At 42.0% G+C, this 20,201-nt stretch overlaps 2 protein-coding genes across 5 annotated transcripts in view; both read right to left on the reverse strand.

The window, feature by feature from the left end:
* cep131 (centrosomal protein 131) overlaps positions 1-20,201 on the reverse strand; it is a 213,740-nt gene that overhangs the window by 90,608 nt on the left and 102,931 nt on the right. The window lies entirely within an intron of this gene.
* The window catches only part of aatkb (apoptosis-associated tyrosine kinase b), a 75,146-nt gene that overhangs the window by 43,789 nt on the left and 11,156 nt on the right, over positions 1-20,201 (reverse strand). For 3 of the 4 annotated variants that reach the window (XM_074620756.1, XM_074620755.1, XM_074620754.1), the window contains exon 1: positions 19,544-20,112. The exons of the other annotated variant lie outside the window; for it this stretch is intronic. In XM_074620756.1, the coding sequence (XP_074476857.1) occupies positions 19,544-19,619 (76 nt within the window). In that variant the 5' untranslated portion in view covers positions 19,620-20,112. Of the gene's footprint in view, positions 1-19,543; positions 20,113-20,201 lie in introns of those variants that run through there. 4 annotated transcript variants of the gene reach the window in all.

A 20,201-nucleotide genomic window follows, 5' to 3' on the forward strand; every position in this document is an offset into this window, starting at 1 on the left:
AGACTATAAGTGGACGTAATCGCTGTGACATCACCCACTGATTTGTGGACAGAAGTAACACGAGAGGGTGGTAGGTAGCCCCGCACTGAAGCATCCCCTGCTTTATGGTCTATCTGACTCTAAATGGGACCATAATCTACTAAATGAACATCATGCTGTATTGAAGAAGACTTGAAACAAGTGATTGAGACCATAAACTCATGTTTACAATGTTTACTGAGGTAATAAATCAAGAGAGAAGTAGACTCATCTTCTCATAGACTTCTATACAATCAGACTTCTTTTAGCAACCAGAGGAGTCGCCCCCTGCTGGCTGTTAGAGAGAATGCAGGTTTAAAGCACTTCAGGGTTTGTTGCCACCTCGTTATAACCTCTGATGGACCAGACAGGGCACACACACACACACACACACACACACACACACACACACTATAATGTTTAAAAGGTACAAACATGGTAACCAGCGGATCGGGAAACAAAGAGCGCTCTATGTCAGATGCAAATGTGACCTATAGCGTCTCGTAAAGGTCGCCATCCTACACGTATACCACAACAGAGCTCGCTCATACTGTTCATCATGTATCTGTGTGTGTGTGTGTGTGTGTGTGTGTGTGTGTGTGTGTGTGTGTGTGTGTGTGTGTGTGTGTGTGTGTGTGTGTGTGTGGCCTCACTTCCCCCTGAAAATGAATTCCTGAAGATTATTAAAAAACAGATTAATTCAAACTGTTGAGTGTGTTTTGCTGGAAACATTAACATTTTGGAAGAACACCAGGCGTGCCCAAACAAATCTTTATGAGTCACGTTAAATCCCTGTGAGAAATATGCACTAATTCACTGCCAAACGTAGCGGCTGCACGGCTGTGAGGTTTGGGGGATGTCCCCCTGCACGCCATCAGGAGCAGAAATAACGGTTCCATCTCTCAGGATAACGCCGGCGGTCAGGTGAGTGATGTGTACCGACTCACAGACTTTAGACAGACAACAAAATAACAGCCTGTCTAAAGTATTGAGGGATGCTCTCTCTACAACCTGACGCGTCTTTTTGTTTTTTCTACCACTGTGAGTTTGAGCTTCAGAAGGAGGTTATTTGGTTTTTTTTCCACATATTCAAGGTGTAAAATCTAGCAAATGAATGTTTGTAAAGTGCAGATTCTTACACTTCAAAAGGTTATTTATTTGTTTACACCAAGCTGAACCTGAGGCAGCGCTTGAAGTGGAGGAAAATAAGTGCCGGGTCTCTTCTTATTCACATGTCGGTGAGTGTATCAGCCGGTATCAGCGATCTCTTGCAACTTATTCCTGTCCATTCATTATTTTTGTAAGCATGTTAACCCGTAGCCGCCAGCAGCTCCTCACAGGACGCCGATCGGCTCGCTGTCTGGCTTGCCGGACACAAACAAGATGGATTTTCATGTGACATTGCAAGAAGCTGCCGTGCACCGTAGGATGTTTCTCACTTTAAGATATGTGCATGTGAGCCAAACCGGTGACAGAGACGGAGCTTCTTCTCCGCTCGCAGCCGACCGAGCGATGGTTTTAAAAATGCTGGGCTGGTAAAATAAATCAGCGCTCCCCCCGTCTGTCCTCTGCAGCTCTACTGCTGACACCGAGCTTCTATCACTGAGAGGGAGACGGGGACGGGATGACAACAGGAAGACTCATCAGTTATAAAACAACAACAACAGAGGCGAGGTAGAAGATGGGAGGAAGCCAGATGGGCAGAGGGAGCGTTAGAGATGGTTAAACAAGCCCATATGGGCCAAACACATGTGAACCGCATGAAGCTGATGATCTGGTCATCACCGATCTGTGTTAGGGGCCGAAGAGAAACCAGTCTGCCGTACAGCTGCCGGTGCACATGAAACGACGCAGTGATCGTCCTTCTGGTCATCTCTTCATACAGACAGACAACAACTGTTTGGTTTATCATCCGAGATATGAATGTAAACACGACCAAATGTTCGCCAGCAGCTGCCGACGTGTCTGACTCAAGAACAGGCTGCACTCTTTTTTTAAATGAACTGGTTTCCATGGTGACTGCTACCCCCCCAAATCCCGTTCAGCCTTCCTAATGCTCACAGACGCTGTGCCAAGACAAAGACCAACGGAAATTAACCTTCTACACACTCACATAAATAAAACCAGGCGTACATTTTTGGCACAACATGAGGGAGAGAGAAACAACACGTTAACCCCTTCAGCCCTACAGGGGGCTGGAAGGTGTGGTTCGCCTAGGCAGACATACCCAAATTAATCACTAATAGCTCCACAACTAGCAGGTCTATATGCATGATCTTGGTCTCTATGGATAGGTAAGACCTCAGAGAATTCATCCCCAGTGTCAGTAACATTGTGACTGTTACTATGTCTGAGTAAACTGTGATAAACCAAAGGAGAAATGTAAATTTTTATCCTCCCCTGAACTGTTTTCTGTGGATAACACCCTTATAGCGATGATGCCATGCACAGAGATGCCACTGAATTCATTCAGCAACTCCTCAACTACAACTGTGCCAAAGCACATATAAATAACACAAAGCACATGGATTATACAAAGGTTTTAGTGAGGATAGGACCAGGAGGACTCTCCATTTGGCAAACTTGGATACCCAAAGTGTGCCACATGGGATTGTCTACATCTTGAAAGGGAATCTGGCTCTAAAATACTACTGATATCCACTACAGGAGGCTCTGTGCACACAATGGAGCCTTTGGCCATGACATTTACCCTGTGCATCATCACATTCAACCATTGTGCACAGTATAAAATCAATAAAAACAACTAAATCGTATAATTTTGACTCCAACTGGAGTAGTTTTATTACCTCCGCCAAGGCTGAAGTGCCTAGGAAGGAGGTTATGTTTTCACCGGCGTTGGTTTGTTTGTTTGTCCATTAGCAGGATTACTCAAAAGTCTGCGATGGATTTGAATGCATTGTTAACACATGCGCAGTGTAACTGATGACACGTTGATGACGCATGACCCCGCCTCCTTCTGAGAGCAGAGAAATACGTGTGTGGATGTGTGGCGAGACTCCGAGTTGCGGCGGGAGCTGCTGTCCGTCCGCTCTGAGAAAGTGGTAGATGACGGGATGAGAGACAACGTAGTGTAACGTTATACAGACATAACAAGGCTGCTGAATGAGAGAGACATCCGCCGATACGTTACACGGAAACACACCGTGTTAATAATAAGCCGACCACCTCACGGTACCGCCAGCTGTGAGCTGTGATCTGTTTTTAAAGTCACGCACCTTGGCGGAGGTCTGCGCTCTCCGAGTGCCATTCTAGTTAAAATAATGAAATGTGATCAAGTAGAAAATATAGATAGTAGATAATAAGATCAATAACAATGTAAATAAAGTGGGCATGTCTGTAAAGGGGAGACTCGTGGGTACCCATAGAACCCGTTTTCATTCATATATCTGGAAGTCAGAGATCAGGGGACCCCTTTGAAAATGGCCATGACAGTTTTTCCTCACCAAACTTTAGCGCTAAGTTCGGAGCGGTATTTAACCTCCTTTGTGACAAGCTGATGTTACTGACTTGTAAAATTATGTTTTAAATTGACAAACGTCATATTTGTGATTCAAGGAACAATTCAAACGGGATCTTAAAAATATTTGTTGACTACCGTACATATCTTTTCTGAAATAAAGTCCCATGGTGGTCCACAGGAAGGGGCGGGACTTCACCTCTCTACCTTCCTGAAGCCGTTCAATGTCCGTCCTCCTGCTGCTCTCCAGCACGATGGGGAGATCCTCCAGCGGAGCTACACAACGTTACACCGTTTCATATCATGTTGGAGTCTCTCCTCCTTCCTTATAAGCAGGCAGCCAACGTACTGTAACCTCATTACACAGGAAGCTGTAATTCAGAGCAACTAACCATGAAACACATCTCCCCGAGCTGCCGTATTATCTCTGTTCAGCAACATCGTACAAATAGGAGAATAGTTCCTCGGCTCTTCAGCTGTCAGGAGTTTATTTCGGGGTGCATTGATGTGCCGTCTCCCCGACAGATACGTCCTACTGTGGCAGAGCTGCTCTTCAGTATGCCGAGCGCGGCCTCATCTGTCTGTTCCCTCGCAGCAGACAGCTTCCACCTGAGGCTCTCACTTCCCTCCCCAGACGACACGCTGCCCAGAAACACCTCGGCCTTGTCTGGTTTATTCAGCACATGGCTCCCTGGAGGGCCGGCCGGCCACATCAGCACCACGTCCAGCCGTGGAACACAACAGTACTCTGAGTCACGACAATATCTGAGGTATCTTACTTGAGTTTTGAGACTTTCTTGTTTTTCTCCACCACAGTTAGAACACAAGATGAATCTTTCTCTTTTCTCTTCCTGCTTTACTTCCTTCATTCTAGGGCTGCGACTAACGATTATTTTCATTGTGATTAATCTGTTGATTCATTTCTCATACAATCTTCATATTTCAGCAATTTAAAGGGACTGTTTGTAAGAATCAGAAATTGCTTGTTAACTGTGACACCTGTGGCCGTTAAGTCAACGAAAGTCAGCGTCCTGTTGCTGTTGACATGAACGAGCATCGCTCAAAACACTGAGGCGACACACGTCAGCTAAAACCACAATATCACTCTATAACGGAGCCCCATCACTTCACAAGACACGGGAAACCTCTGTTGGTCTGGAGGAGCTGCAGCAGTTATTTCTGCACAAACATCCACTGTACATTCACTAGATATTCTCAGAGCTAAACTAACTCTTCTGCAGTGTGTAGTGTGCGTGCATGCACGTGAGAGTGGAGAGAAATAGCGAGAATGAGCGTGGTGTGTGAGTGAAGGCAGGCAGAGGAGCAGAGTAGAGCAGAGACTCCGGTCCTGGAGGCCAAAGCTACGGTCTCCCCCGCGTCCTCCGACCGCGGCCAACACTGTTTAACAGACGGGCTTCACTAGATACAAACAAGAGGTTTTGGTGCTTCTGTGTAGTTTGTGTTGGAGTCTGAGTCTGAACAGCGTAGCCACATTTTTAACACTTTTAACAATCGCAATTAACGATTATTTTCATTGTTGATTAATCTGTCAATTATTAATACTTGACAAATCTCCCTTTAAGGTTCATTTTGAACAGATCAAAAATGTGTGATTAATCTCGACTAACTATTTTAATCGATTGACGGCCCTTAATTATGCATATAAAGAACGTAGTGCTTCTGTTACTATTATAAACACAAGGTTAGCACTAATCCACACTTTGTTTTGCATTCATGATCACATTAGTCAGAGTGGGAGAAACCAGACAAACACTCTTTAGATCTTTTAATGAATATTCAGTGAACAGCCTCAAAGAATGAAGCATTTGTCAAGATGTTACCTTGAGACTCTCATTCAGTGTGATACTGTACGTAGTGAAAGCCTGGCATTTATCAAGTCCTTGTAGTGAGGGGAAGCGGCGCAGACGCAAGGGATTATGGGTCTCTGGAGCGTGCAGCTCACGCGTAGCATCGAGACCAGCGAGGCATGAAAACAAAACAAGGCTTTATGTAGATGTAAGGCCGTCGTGTATGCACGCTCAGAAACATCTGACAAACTGTACGAGAGCACGCAGGAAACATGCAGGAACATGGCGGGACATGTTCACCTGAGTGGACCTCGCAGAGCAGAGACAACGTCCTGCTGTTTGTGGTTCTCATCTGGATGAATCATTTCAGTCGGTGCGACTCAACGGAGCAGAGAAAATACAAACTATCACCCATCACAGACATGCTTATTACTTCCTCCACTTCTCCCTCTGCGTCCTTAATCTCTGACGTCCTCCTTTGTCCTCACTCGTCTCCCCGGGGAGCTGTCTTCCTCTTCTCACAACAGCAACCTGTTTTCTTTTTCAACACTCAGATTTTCGTTTTCTTTTCTTCTCTCTCTCTCTCTCTCTCTGTCTGTGTGTGGATGATTCTTCCAGAGAGGAGGAAGAGGAGCGAGGCCACTGGAGCAGAATGAATCTCTTCTTCCTGCGCTCCGTCCCCGCCGGCGCTGACTGCACACGCTCAGATGTGACATCACGGCACAGATGCTGAGGCAATTACATAACACACACACACACACACACACACACACACACACACACACACACACACCTCACAGGAGAGCAGCTCGCACAACGTGATCTCATCCCGACTCGTCATGTTTAGTCGTTTGGCCAGAAGCCCACCCGGCGTTGTGATAGTGGCAGCCTTTGGCGTAGTATCATGAGGCAGAAGGGTAGCGCGTGGTCAACGCTGTAACACGTCAACATAGCGTCATACAACGGTTCATATGATATCGTTACGAAAAATTGCTCATTTTTCTTGCTACGAATGTCCAGCAACACGTGTCAATTTCCGCTTATGACATGCTTACAGTCTTTTCAAAATAAACTTCTGTCTTCACAGGAAACACCTTGGTTAGGTTTAGGCGACAGAACTACCTAGTTAAAGGGACTGTTTGTAACTTCTTACACGTATAAATCGTTGCGGGTCGGTGTCTCATGCGCGCTCGCGTGTGGCTACACTGTTCAGACTCAGACTCCAACACAAACTACAGTGAAGCACCAAAACCTCTTGGTTGTATCTAGTGAAGCCCGTCTGTTAAACAGTGTTGGCCGCGGTCGGAGGATGCGGGAGAGACCGTAGCTTTGGTCTCCAGGACCGGAGTCTCTGAGTCTCTGCTCCTCTGCTCCTCTGCCTGCCTTCACTCACACACCGCGCTCGTTCTCGCTCTTTCGCTCCACTTTTACGTGCATGCTGCTCACTCCACACTGCAGAAGAGTTAGTTTAGCTCTGAGAATATCTAGTGAATGTACAGTGGACGTTTGTGCAGAAATAAATGCTGCAGCTCCTCCAGACCAACAGAGGTTTCCCGTGTCTTGTGAAGAGAAACGTTATCTCCGACCAAAACTCCGGTGTCTTCCCTATTCCCTCAAGGCTGCAGCAGCTAAACCCCTGACTGAGTAACAATAATATCTATTGCTTATGAATTTAACTTGCCATTTTTATTTGTTATGTAGAGCGACTAGCACATCAACAGCTATGTGTTTTTCTCTTCACTTTCTATCGTGGAGTTTTCTTTACAACAACAGAACCTTGTTTACTGTGATCAGTGTCTTCTTACTGCAGGGAACTGATCCGCGCCATAAAAGAATGAAAACAGTGAGCTCCTCGATGTAATACGATAACATAAACATTGTATTCTACGATAACACAATAAGGAAGAAAACTAATAAGAATATACAACACAACTGGAAGAAGGATGCTAATAAGGCTATAAAAGGATGTTAAGGGGAACCACGGTGTGTGGATTTTAGCAGTGTGTTTACTAAAATAAGGTTCAACTGCAGTGTTATCACCGTTACAGCAAGATAGAAGGAAGCTCATACAACGGTTCGTATCATATCTTACGAATAGTTATTCCTAATTTTTCGTGTGTTTTCCTACAAATGTCCAGCACGTGAGAATTTCTGCTCATTACATGCATACAGTCTTTTCAAAATAAACTTCCATCTTCACAGGAAACAATGTGGTTACATGACAAATAACTCAATGTTGACGCCTGGTTTCACACGGGACATGAACACCGGTCTCCTTGATGACAGTCTGGTGTTTTTTAACCCACCCATCCACGCCGACCTCCATCCCAATGCGGCGTTTGACGCTCATTATACTTCCTGGTTCACGATTATGTGGATTACATAGGAACTGATTTTGTGGGTGCCTTCAAATGAAACTCGTGAGCTCGTGTTTACAACATGAGAAGTCGCGTACACGATATGCTTGGGCATTCAAGTGGTTCAAGTCGTGAGAAGCAACGGCAATATTAACATTACTGTCGGCGACTAGAAGCCACAGAGGATAACAAGTTAGGCCTCCGCCATTTCTGACAACGTCAACAAACACGTCACCACTCGTGAACTCTGAGCTTTCAGAAACCTTCCACTTACAAGGTCCTGAATACCACAAGAGAGGAGGCGTTCATATGGACTCATCTGGTGAACACGGTGAACACGACCACATCTGAAGGCACCACAAATGCACGAGCATGCAGGTTACTCCATCCTGCAGTCATTGTCACATTATTCTGCAGATCCGACAGCAAAAGTCAGGGTAGAAGAAGCATGCATCACCAAATATGGATGTAAACAAAGCAGGTTTTAAAATATATTTGAAGGCAGCAATATATCTGAATTACAGTGCATAACCTTTCGTAGGTAAAGCTACGAACGGTGTCTGAGAGCAGCCTGAACACAACTTGTAGACGAGGCTTTTCCTGTTTGGAAAATGACACTTTGAGGAGCAGAAACTGCATTTTAAGTCTGCTCATTTGAATATGAACATTTCTAATAACAGTCATTATTACTGCAGACAGACTCACCGGAATGTGGTGGTATTTTTTTCTTCTTGTTTTACTCCGGACATTTGCATAACAGCAGCTTTTAACTAATCAAGTGTCTTCACTTTAAAAGGGCCGTCGTATTGAAGAACAGAGAGAGGCTGCGGAGCATCTCTTCACAGACCGCAGCGTCTCTTCAAGTATTAATGAGAGATGCCGGCCAGGTTTTGTGATATGTGTCTGCCATGATTATGCACGATCACAGGGAGCGGATCCTCTCCAAAGCGCCCCCCCTGCTGTGCGCCGGTTTTTCGAAAAGCGCGGTTGCCATGGAGACACTTTTAGTGTACCAGGCTGCCTCCTCACTTCAGATGTGAAACGGCTTCATGGCCGGCAGAGACATTATGTATCTGGAGTGCTTCTAGCAGGAAATGGCTCCTGAAATTTAATACCACCTGTTCAGAACCAGGACAAGAATTTAGTACCATGATGAGGCAACATGTGATGAACACGTGCACGCTGCTTTATATAGCTGTGAGGATCTGGATTCATGCAGCGGAGACATGTTCAATCTTACATGGAGCTTTATAAATGCATGCTAACAGAACACTAGAGGGTAAATAAGATATGTTGTGATTTCTTTTTATCTTCACTGCCTAATTGGTTTCTTATGTAACCGGTTTGTATAACCAGTGCTTGAATTGGGTCAGAGCTACGGACCGGAGTACTGTCATGTCTGATTTTTGCTCTCATGAGCACCCGTATCACCCGTTTTCATTCACATATCTGGAGGTCAGAGGTCAAGAGACCCATTTGAAAATGGCCATGACAGATTTTCACATATTTACATATACATATATACACATATGTACATATTTTACCGGACCGGCTGTGATCCGGGAACACTGATCCAGGCCCGGCTGACTGATGTTCTAAATATTGGATGAGCTCATCTGTGACCGAGAGGAGGCAGAGAGAAGCAGCCAAAACTAGAAACTGGAGCAAATGCTGTCACACAACGTGCAAACACACTTACACATCCACCCACACACACACAGACTACACAAACTACAGATGCTCTCTTTTCTTGCTCATTCTATTGAATACTGACAGGTACAAATACAATATATACACACACATGTCCACACACATGCACTCATATATGGAGGAGGGAACCTACCAAAATAAAAAATAAATGAATAAATAAATAAATGAGTCCATAAATAAATATGTCATTAAATGTAGTAAAAATAATATTAAAAAAATTTAGTCATTAATTAATTGATAAAATGTGACATAAATTGATATTTCTGTTTTAATTTGCTTCTTTATTTATGTATCTTTGTATTAATTCCCTTGTTTATTTACTCTTTTATTTATTTAATTACTATTCTGTTTAATTTTTCCTTTCATTTATTTATATATTTATTTTTATTAAATTTAAAATCATGTATTTATTTTTAATACATTTTAAATTATTTTGATATATATATTTATATTTGTATTTAGCATTTATTTTTTTATTTATGCATTTATGTTTTATTTATTTTATATTTATTTTCAAATTTAAATAAAAATTAAAATAACAAATAAAGAGATAAATAAAAAATAATGCAAAAATAAATAGATACATTTTAAAATTCATAAACACAAATAAAAACATAAATAAATAAAAGGGGAAATTAAATAGAAGAGTAATAAATAAAAATGTATACAAAGAATAAATACAGAAGCAAATTAAAACAAAAATATATTTAATCAATTAATTAATAGCTACATTTATTTTTAATATTATTTTTGTTACATTAAATGACTTATGAATGAATATGAATTATTTATTTATCGAGTAATTTATTCATTTATTTTTTATTTTGGCATACTCATAGACTTACACTGTCACATGCATAAAGGAAATGATACACACTCAGAGTGTCTGCTCTCTCCCCATCATAGCATAACATGAATAACCAAACTCCTCCAGCTGCAGCGGCTTCACGTGTGGCGTCTGACGGCTCACGTGTTAATTTATAATGTAGCCTAGTTGAGCAGAGAGAGACGTGTTTTATTCACTCACTTAGACCTTGATCGCTCAACGAGTTCTGAAATGCTGAATTGACCCATAATGAATGACAACACTGATTCGCTGAGATGTGTTGCCATGGAGACTCTGAGGGAGTATCTGCTGCGTTACAGCTACTGACGCATACGGTGGCTGATCAGCTGTGTGGGTGGTCAGAGGCATTGACCTCACAAGTCCACCGCCATGCAGATCATGAGAACAACAACAAAGCCATACACTGATGATGAGAGTAGGATAACTAAAAAGGTTTTCAATAAGTTGGGATAAAGCACAAAGGAATCATTCTTAGGGGGGCAGAATTGGGGTAAATCTTTCATAACATGCTTCGCTGTGACGTTAATATGCTGAAACAAAAACGACATATGGTCTAAACTATGGCTGTCAATCAATTAAAACATTTAATTGCCTGATTAATTAATCGTCATGGACGTGTAGCGCCCTCCCTCTGGTTCCCCCCTTCAGGTAAACACCGTTAGCTCTGGTGGTGTCTCTGAGGGGAGACAACAGATATGCTATGAGTTTCAAATTTAGCGCCTTTAATAGAATAGAGCGTTTGGCAAACAATGGAGCTCTAAAGCACAGAGGAATAAGATATATTAAGCTTTGATTGATAGACACCAGCGCTGTCAATCCATTAAAATAGTGTATCGCACATTTTTTGTATCTGTTCAAAATGAACCTTAAAGGGAGATCTGTCAAGTATTTAATCCTCTTATCAACATGGGAGTGGGCAAATATGCTGCTTTATACAAATGTATGTATATATTTATTATTGGAAATCAATTAACAACACAAAACAATGATAAATATTGTCCAGAAATCCTCACAGGTACTGCATTTAGCATAAAACATGGGATGCACCGATCTGACTTTTTCAGTCCCGATACCGATAGCGATACCTGGGTTTTGGGTATCGGCTGATACCGAGTACCGATCCGATGCCAGTGTTTGATTAATAAGCTGTAGGCCTCACTGTGTGGAAGTGACTGGGATCATTCCTTTATGTGTAAGGCAGCATCAGGCTCGATTTAAACATTGGTTTCAATTGCGCTCTATTGCAAAATTGTGGTTATTGCGACAGTCCTATTTATCTCCATCTCTAATGGTGTCTCATCGTCCAAACACGTTGTTGAATAAAGTATAACATCATTCAGTAGAAACATTCTTGTTAAGGTTTATTAATATGACAAATACTGCTGAATTTTACATTGTTGAGGAGCTCAAAACTACGATCCCGACCAATCAGAATGCATCTCATGAATCACACAGTACTAGAGTGAGTGAGGGCATCACCTCCTTCTGTTGTCTCCAGCTCTAATCTGATTTACTCACTAAAATCTCCTCTTTTGCCTAAATGAGGAGCTTCAGATCTGTTCTACTGTCACTATCATTTTGATTTCCTCTTTCCCTCCTACACTAACACTATTCCCTCTTCTTCTTCTTCTTCCCTCTCTCTCTCTCTCTGCATGAGGAAACACTCGTAGTCTGAACCAATCACTCCATTTCTCAGCCAGGCGAGCGTGGCCAGCGATGAATCCCTCTAAATCACGGACTTAACAGCCTGCTGTGATACTGCAGGGACTGGGAGGGCCTCCATAGCACACTTCATAGAGATGGATAGATAGATATATGTATAGAGAGAGATGGAAGTTAAGAAAGAGAGAACCAGGGGAGGCAAAGAGAGTGACCTACAGTAAAGGAGAGGAGAAAAAAAACTAAGGCACAAATTTGTTTTAACGCCACTAATTTCTTTAATGCAACTTGCAATTTGATGTTGTAGCGGCCTAATTTTAACGCTAGAGTGAAGATACTGGTATCATATGAAACTAGAAAACCTAATGAATCCATCGGTACCAACCATGTCGTACTAGCTCGTCGTGAAGGAGGTTAAATAAAGCTGCAAACTTGCACTAACTTTTGACGAGGAAAAACTGGCATGTCCATTTTCAAAGCGGTCCCTTGACCTCTGACCTCTGACCTCCAGATATGTGAATGTAAATGGGTTCTATGGGTACCCACGAGTCTCCCCTTTACAGACATGCCCACTTTATGATAATCACATGCAGTTTGGGGCAAGTCATAGTCAAGTCAGCACACTGACACACTGACAGCTGTTGTTGTCTGTTGGGCTGCAGTTTGCCATGTTATGATGTGAGCATATTGTTTTATGCTAAATGCAGTACCTGTGAGGGTTTCTGGATCAATATCTGTCATTGATTTGTGTTGTTAATTGATACCCAATAATACATATATACATACATTTACATAAAGCAGCATATTTGTCCACTCCCATGTTGATAAGAGTATTAAATACTTGACAAATCTCCCTTTAAGGTACATTTTGAACAGATAAAACGTGTGATTAATCATGATTAACTATTTGAATCTACTGACAGCCCTAATCAGAACCAAAAGAAGACAAGAAGAGGATCAAAATAAACCAACAACTTGGCGTATTGATTGAATGTGCAGCACTCCACTCATCTGTTGACCCTCCCGTCCTCCAGTCCAGTGATCAGCTTCTCTTGTGCAAACAGACTAAAGAGAGCCCAGATGATGGCTGGATGTCTCTCTAACGGTGCATCGCCCCACAGCAAATCAATTTGTCATTAATGCCTCAGCTGAGAGGCTAAAATGGAACAAGGAAATGAAATTATTCCCTCAGTACACTCATAATTACACAGAGAGGCAAAGTAATAAAAGAAATAATAGCTCGCATGATTTCATCCGGAGAGCAAATTGCTTTATTTTGAGGCTCGCTATCGTATCTTATAAAGAGGACGTCGGTGTGATGCAGCGAGGCGGCGTCTCTGAGATGGTCGGCCTGTCACTCTGGATCGTTGTTGTTTTTAAGAATCTGAAGAGACTTCATGCTCTCATGGTAAGAGTGTTATTATGGAGGACGCAACCTGCCAAAATAAAAAATGAATGAATAAATTAATGAATGACTCGATAAATAAATAAATAAATATGTCTTTAAATGTAGCAAAAACAATATTGAAAATAAATGTAGCCATTAATGAATTGATAAAATGTAACATAAATTTATATTTCTGTTTTAATTTGCTTCTTTATTTAATTGTTTAATTTGTATTAATTCCCTTTTTGAATTACTCTTCTGCTTAATATTAGTTATTTATTTATTTTTGCAGTTATTTTTTATTTATTTTCAAATGTAAATAAAAATGTGAATACAAAATAAACAAATAAATAAATAAATATAAAAATAATAATAAAAATGAATATATAAATAAATGGAAGAGTAAATAAATAACAATAAATATAAAGATACATAAATAAAGAAGCAAATTAAAACAGAAATATCAATTTATGTTACATTTGATCAATTATTTATTTAATGTTATCCTTATTAATTCTGTTATTTATTTACTCTTCTTTTTAATTTTTCTTTTTATTTATTAATGTATTTATTTTAATTTATTTATGCATTCTTTTTAATTTATTTCATATTTATTTTTAAATGCATGTAATTATTTATGCATTTTTGCATTTATTTATTTATTTGTTAACAATTTTCCCTTTGCATTTCACCCCTTATTTATTTCCCCAAACTTATTTTCTTATTTCTGTATTCATTTCTTTTTACATTTCTGCCCCATTATGCAAATGAGGGAGCTGACACTCAACATGCGTCATTAAAAAAATATATTTTATAATATAAATTGGTGTTCAAATGAAGAGTTGCCAAGATATTTATACTAAATATATATTAAAAAACTGAAATACTTTCACTAATGAAGCTTCAGTTTTCCTCCTCGGCTCGCTGCCCGGTCTGTTTTCACTGAGGGAGCTGTCCGTGGTGCTGAAACACCAACACAGGTGCTACAGTATATTATGGGAAAGCACTCTCACTCCCTCCTATTCTCCTTCTATTTCAGCTGGCTCAGAGGACAACACACACCATTAGGCCCGCCTGCCGTGTGTTTAGTAAACAACATAATCCCTCTGATCAAACACAACTTTCACTGTGAGATGTTGTTGTTGTTCTCATCAGGAGCTGCAGACACAGAGTGATGCAGGCCGGGGGACGGAGCAGCAGCACAGAGGAGATCTAACCAGGTGACTGATGTCACGCTGCATCAGCTATCCCATTAGTCAGGTCCACAACAGGCCCAGATGGAAGTGACCGGCTGGTAAACCGTGAAACCACTGCAGAGATCCTGCATCAGATATCAGAGCAGCAGCAGAGCATCAAACTCTCTGCCTGTGTCGGACTTTCAATTCTGACCATCAGTGGGAGGATTAGGGGATAAAAACACACCGGTTTGATTCCTGTTGTGGTAAAAATTATAATAAAATCAAGCTTCAGCAGTCTATCATCATCAAGAGGGGTTCACATGGTGTTTTACTGCTGGAACTAGTGAACAGAAAGAGCTTTAGAAACACTGACATGTCCATAGTTAATCATGATTAATCATGCCTTTAAAAGGCAGATTTGTCAAGTATTTAATCCTCTTATCAACATGGGAGTGGACAAATATGCTGCTTTATGCTAAATGTATGTGTATATATATTAATGGGACTCAATTAACAACACAAAACAATGACAGATATTGATCCAGAAACCCTCACAGGTACTGCATTTAGCATAAAACAATATGCTCTAATCATAACATGGCAAACTGCAGCCCAACAGGCAACAACAGCTGTCAGTGTGTCAGTGTGCTGACTTGACTATGACTTGCCCCAAACTGCATGTGATTATCATAAAGTGGGCATGTCTGTAAAGGGGAGACTCGTGGGTACCCATAGAACCCATTTACATTCACTGATCTGGAGGTCAGAGGTCAAGGGACCGCTTTGAAAATGGACATGACAGTTTTTCCTCGCCAAAATTTAGCTTAAGTTTGGAGCGTTATTTAGCCTCCTTCATGACCAGCTAGTATGACATGGTTGGTACCGATGGATTCTTAAAGCTTGCTAGTTTCATATGATACCAGTATCTTCACTCTAGTGGCGTTACATTAATTTGCGTGAACGCGTTATTAACACGTTAACTTTGACAGCTCTAGTAAAAACAAATCCCACGACCGCATTTAACTGAATACGTGTCGTTTTTAAAGTATTAGTAGTTCAACTTAAAGGTGCTAAATGAGAGATTGGGGAGCATTTCTATTGCCTCCGCACGGCTCTCAACATGGCAACGGCTGCTAAACAGTGTTTACCAGAGGGGGAACTGGAAGGTGGGTGCTACACAGCGTTATCAGCTGTTGCCTAAACCTAACCAAGTAAGTAGTTTTGTTGCCTCCACTTAAGGAAGTTGTTTCCTGTGAAGACGTAAGTTTATTATGAAAACACTGCATGCATGTAACGAGCGTAAATTGACACGTGTTGCTGCACATTGGTAGGAAAACGGACGTAAAAGGAGGAATAACTTATTTTCGTAAGATATCATAGGAACCTGAGGATGCTTACGTCTCTTTTCATTCAGTCGAGGTTGACAGGAACTCACTTTAATCACCTAAATGAACGTGAACAAAAGGTGGAGATGAATGAGTGGGAGTCTTGTTTGTTTCCTTCAACCAAAATAGTTTTTATACAATCAGCGTCGCTCACACACAAAGAGGCTCTCTCAGGGTGCCGAAGCTTTAGCAATCAGAGGCATCATGTCTGCAGCAGCCTCACTTGTGGGAATCATTATGTTCTGAACAAGCTGTTCTACAGAAACAAAAACAACAAACCCTGCTGGAGGATATCCACAACTAAAGACCACCACAGGCCTCTCATCTGTTCAGATCAGTGCTGCGTGTCGGGGAGGTGTTTGAGGTGTGGATCAGAGGAGAAGCTGCTGTAAAAATGGCATGAAGCCAACTTCTAGCCACGGCTTTGTGCCCTCCGCTTCTGTACTGTACATCATGTACAGTATCCTGGGAGCTTCTCTTTCAGTCAAAACATCATCAGCTACTGTTTGCAAATGATGCAACCTCTCATGTTATTTCATCTTCAATCAAATCCCATCTCTGAGCTCCACCTCCAGCTACTGTATGTACATCTACTGTTAACTCATATCTCATCTCTGTGCTTCACCTTCAGCTACAGTATGTACATCTACTCTTAACTCACATCCCATCTCTGTGCTTCACCTCCAGCTACAGTACTGTACATCTACTCTTAACTCACATCCCATCTCTGTGCTTCACCTCCAGCTACAGTATGTACATCTACTGTTAACTCACATCCCATCTCTGTGCTTCACCTCCAGCTACAGTATGTACATCTACTCTTAGCTCCCATCCCTCCCAGCCACCAGTCCCTCTCCCCTGGGTTTACCTGCTCATGCCGTGTCCTCCAGCACCTGGACCTGGCTGGTTTAGTGATAGCCTGGAGAGAGGGAAGTCCACCGGGCTTTCAAACACACTACGTCCTGCTTCCCCCCAGTCTGTTCTGAGTCCGTATAATTAGAGCGTTCCTCTGTATGCGCAGCCAAGAGCCCTCTGAGGGATGTGAAATGGATAACCTGGGGGTCCGGGAACCCAGCCAGCACTGCCAGTAAAATCACCCCCACTGGTACCAAGCCCTGCCTGCACTGGGCTGTGATGTCATCCCTTTATACCCCGCCACCCCCACCCTACGCAGCGGCGGTCATCACGAGAGGAAGTTACAGGACATTCTCTCTCTCCCTTTCCCATTTACCTCCAGACTATTGTTTTCTTTCCCTCACATCCTTCATTAATATCATCTGGTGCTCCCTCCAACAAGCACACATGAAGACAAGACAATGGAAAGATATGAGCTAGCAGCTATACAGCTCTGTCCAGACTGTGACTCAGAGGTGGAGCAGGTCGTCCACCAATCGGATGGTCAGCGGTTCAATCCCCCGGTCACATGTCAAAGTGTCCTTGAGCAAGATACTTAAACCCAAATTGCTCCCGAAGGCTGAGCCATCAGTGTGTGAATGAGTGAACGTTGATATGTGATGTAAAAGCACTTCGAGTGGTCGGAAGACTAGAAAAGCGCTATATACTGTAAGTGCAAGTCCATCTACCATAACTACTTTATTTCATAAGGAACAGATAGAAAATTCACTGAATGGACTAAAACTGTACAAAAACAACAAAATGTAACTTAAAAGGAGATTTATCAAGTATTTAATACTCTTATCAACATGGGAGTGGACAAATATGCTGCTTTATGCAAATATATGTATATATTTATTATTAGAAATCAATGAACAACACAAAACAATGACAGATATTGTCCAGAAACCCTCACAGGTACTGCATTTAGCATAAAACAATATGCTCCAATCATAACATGGCAAACTGCAGCCCAACAGGCAACAACAGCTGTCAGTGTGTCAGTGTGCTGACTTGACTATGACTTGCCCCAAACTGCATGTGATTATCATAAAGTGGGCATGTCTGTAAAGGGGAGACTCGTGGGTACCCATAGAACCCATTTACATTCACTGATCTGGAGGTCAGAGGTCAAGGGACCCCTTTGAAAATGGGCATGACAGTGCAGCATTATTTAGCCTCCTTGCTGACAAGCTAGTATGACATGGTTGGTACTGATGGATTCTTTAGGTTTTATAGTTTCATATGATGCCAGTATCTTCACTCTAGCTTTAAAACTGAACCTGCTACAACCTCCGAAAGTAAAACTGCAGTAATACAGTCATACATTAACGTTATAGCAGCATCAGACTGTCGTCTCCAACTAAATCTCAGCCTATAGATCAAACAGTTGGTTATTAACAGACAACACTTAGTCTAACGGGATTCAGTCAGATATGTAGAGATGTCTGGATCAGTAATATCCTCCACTGTGTTGGACTCCCATCAACCAATATCTGTTGTGCTCCTGCAGCTGGTACACCGCTGCATGAGGCACAAATCTTATCGGTTAATAATCGGTTAACGAGGGTCGGTTATCGGTTAAGACAATCTTTCAAAATGAGCATCCCTAGTTCTCAGAGAACAGAAAAGACAAACAAACGTTGGTTCCTTCTCCGTAGCAACAGAGAGACGAGAGAGAGAATGAAACAAACCGACCGCTGCAGAGACTAAAACCCTGGAACCGGAGAGAGAAGGGATTTATGCAATTCAATGAATGTGTTTGGAAAAAGGGCACGAAGGCATTATGAAACCTAGGTGGCCATCAGTGAGAGAAAAACAGCAGAGACCCGCTTAAAGGATTAAAGAATAGGCTTCCAGAGTCTCTCACTCTCTACTACGATGTTCCTCTAGACAATTCTCTCGGGAGTAAATCCATTTTTTTTTTATTCACTGTTGGAAACAGGAGACGGGAAAAGCCGGAGACTGCTTGCTGCACCTTTTGGTTGCCATAGAAACCACCTGAATGACATGCCAGTAGCTGCTTATGCTGCATAATAAAAAATAGCTGTTTGCTTTGCAGGGATTTCTGATTATTTCACCACAAATGAGGCCTCTTCCTCCATCACCATCCATCATCACCATCATCATCTCCCATAATCCTCCAGCACTAACTGATAACACCAGCTGCATCCTCCTCCTGCTCCAATTAGTGGACAACCTCTGCTCCCACAATTCACCTCTCACCTTCACTTCTGCATCCCACCTTTAAAGTCAGCTGACCTGAGCAGCTGAAGGGGAACACATCAAGAGCTGGACTTCAAAAGAAAATATTATTTTTTACGAGCTTTGCACCTTTACTCCTCTGTTTCATTTTCCCTTTTATTTATTTATTTATTTTTTGCACTTATTTTTTTTTTTTTTTATATTTATTTTTAAATGTATGTATTTATGCTTTCATTGACAGCCCCTTCATTTGCATAATGAGGCAGAGCGTTTGGGGAAATAAATAAGGGGTGAAATGCAAAGGGAAATCTTGCATAAACAAATAAATGCATAAATACATTTAAATATATATATAAAAAAATTAAAAATAAGTCAGAAAATAAATAAATAAATAAAACATCAGCTTTGCACCATGATGTTCCTCCAGCGCGTTTTTTTTATCCAAAAGCTCAAATCAAACGCACAAGGACACACAGCGTTGCAGATGAGGAAAAATGCACCATGCACTGCTCGTCTTATTGAATTAGGTTAAAGATGTGATAGTGTTCATGCAGATGATGATTTAACAGCACATTAACAGCATTATTCTGCATTATTAGCAGCGGAATGTCGCTCACCTGAGCTGAAATGGGAGCTGAGAGCAAATCCTCGGCTGAAAACCAGAGAAGACATCATCAGCAGCAGCTGCAACATCTTCACAACCGGCGGTGCAAATACAAAAAAAAAAAAAAGTGAAACTGCAGAGCTCTGGAGGAGAGAGAAAAGGAAACTAGGCGACACTAAATGTTCTTGGTTTCATTTCTCCTTCTCCGAACCGGCGGCTCCTCCATTTCTCCTCCTGAACTCTTCAATCTAGAGACTGTAGCTGCTGAGGAAGAGGAGGAGGAAGAGGAGGGAGTCCTGTTTAGCAGTCAAGTTGATCCAGATTTGTATTCCCCCTTGTTCTGGTTCTGGTTGCACACAGCTTCCCAAAGACACCTGGATGCAGTCACATCATCTATACAGCTCCAGATCAGACATGTGACACCTCTGCATGTAAATCAACAGAGATCAGAGGTTGAGTTTGGAGCTGGAGGAGTCAGGAGCTGTCCGAGGTGCTGACAGCAGCAGGAGCGCCATCTTTGCTCGGTTTAATGCGACCAAATAGAATTTATGGAGCAGGATTTCAGTCTGTAGGGTGGGAGGAGGAGGAGCTGGAGGAGGAGGAGAGGCTTCAACGTGTTCAGCTGACTAGAATATACAGTGCAGGGCAGGATGGAGAGGAGAGGAGAGGAG

This window comes from Sebastes fasciatus, chromosome 20, assembly GCF_043250625.1.
Source record: "Sebastes fasciatus isolate fSebFas1 chromosome 20, fSebFas1.pri, whole genome shotgun sequence".
NCBI lineage: Eukaryota > Metazoa > Chordata > Actinopteri > Perciformes > Sebastidae > Sebastes > Sebastes fasciatus.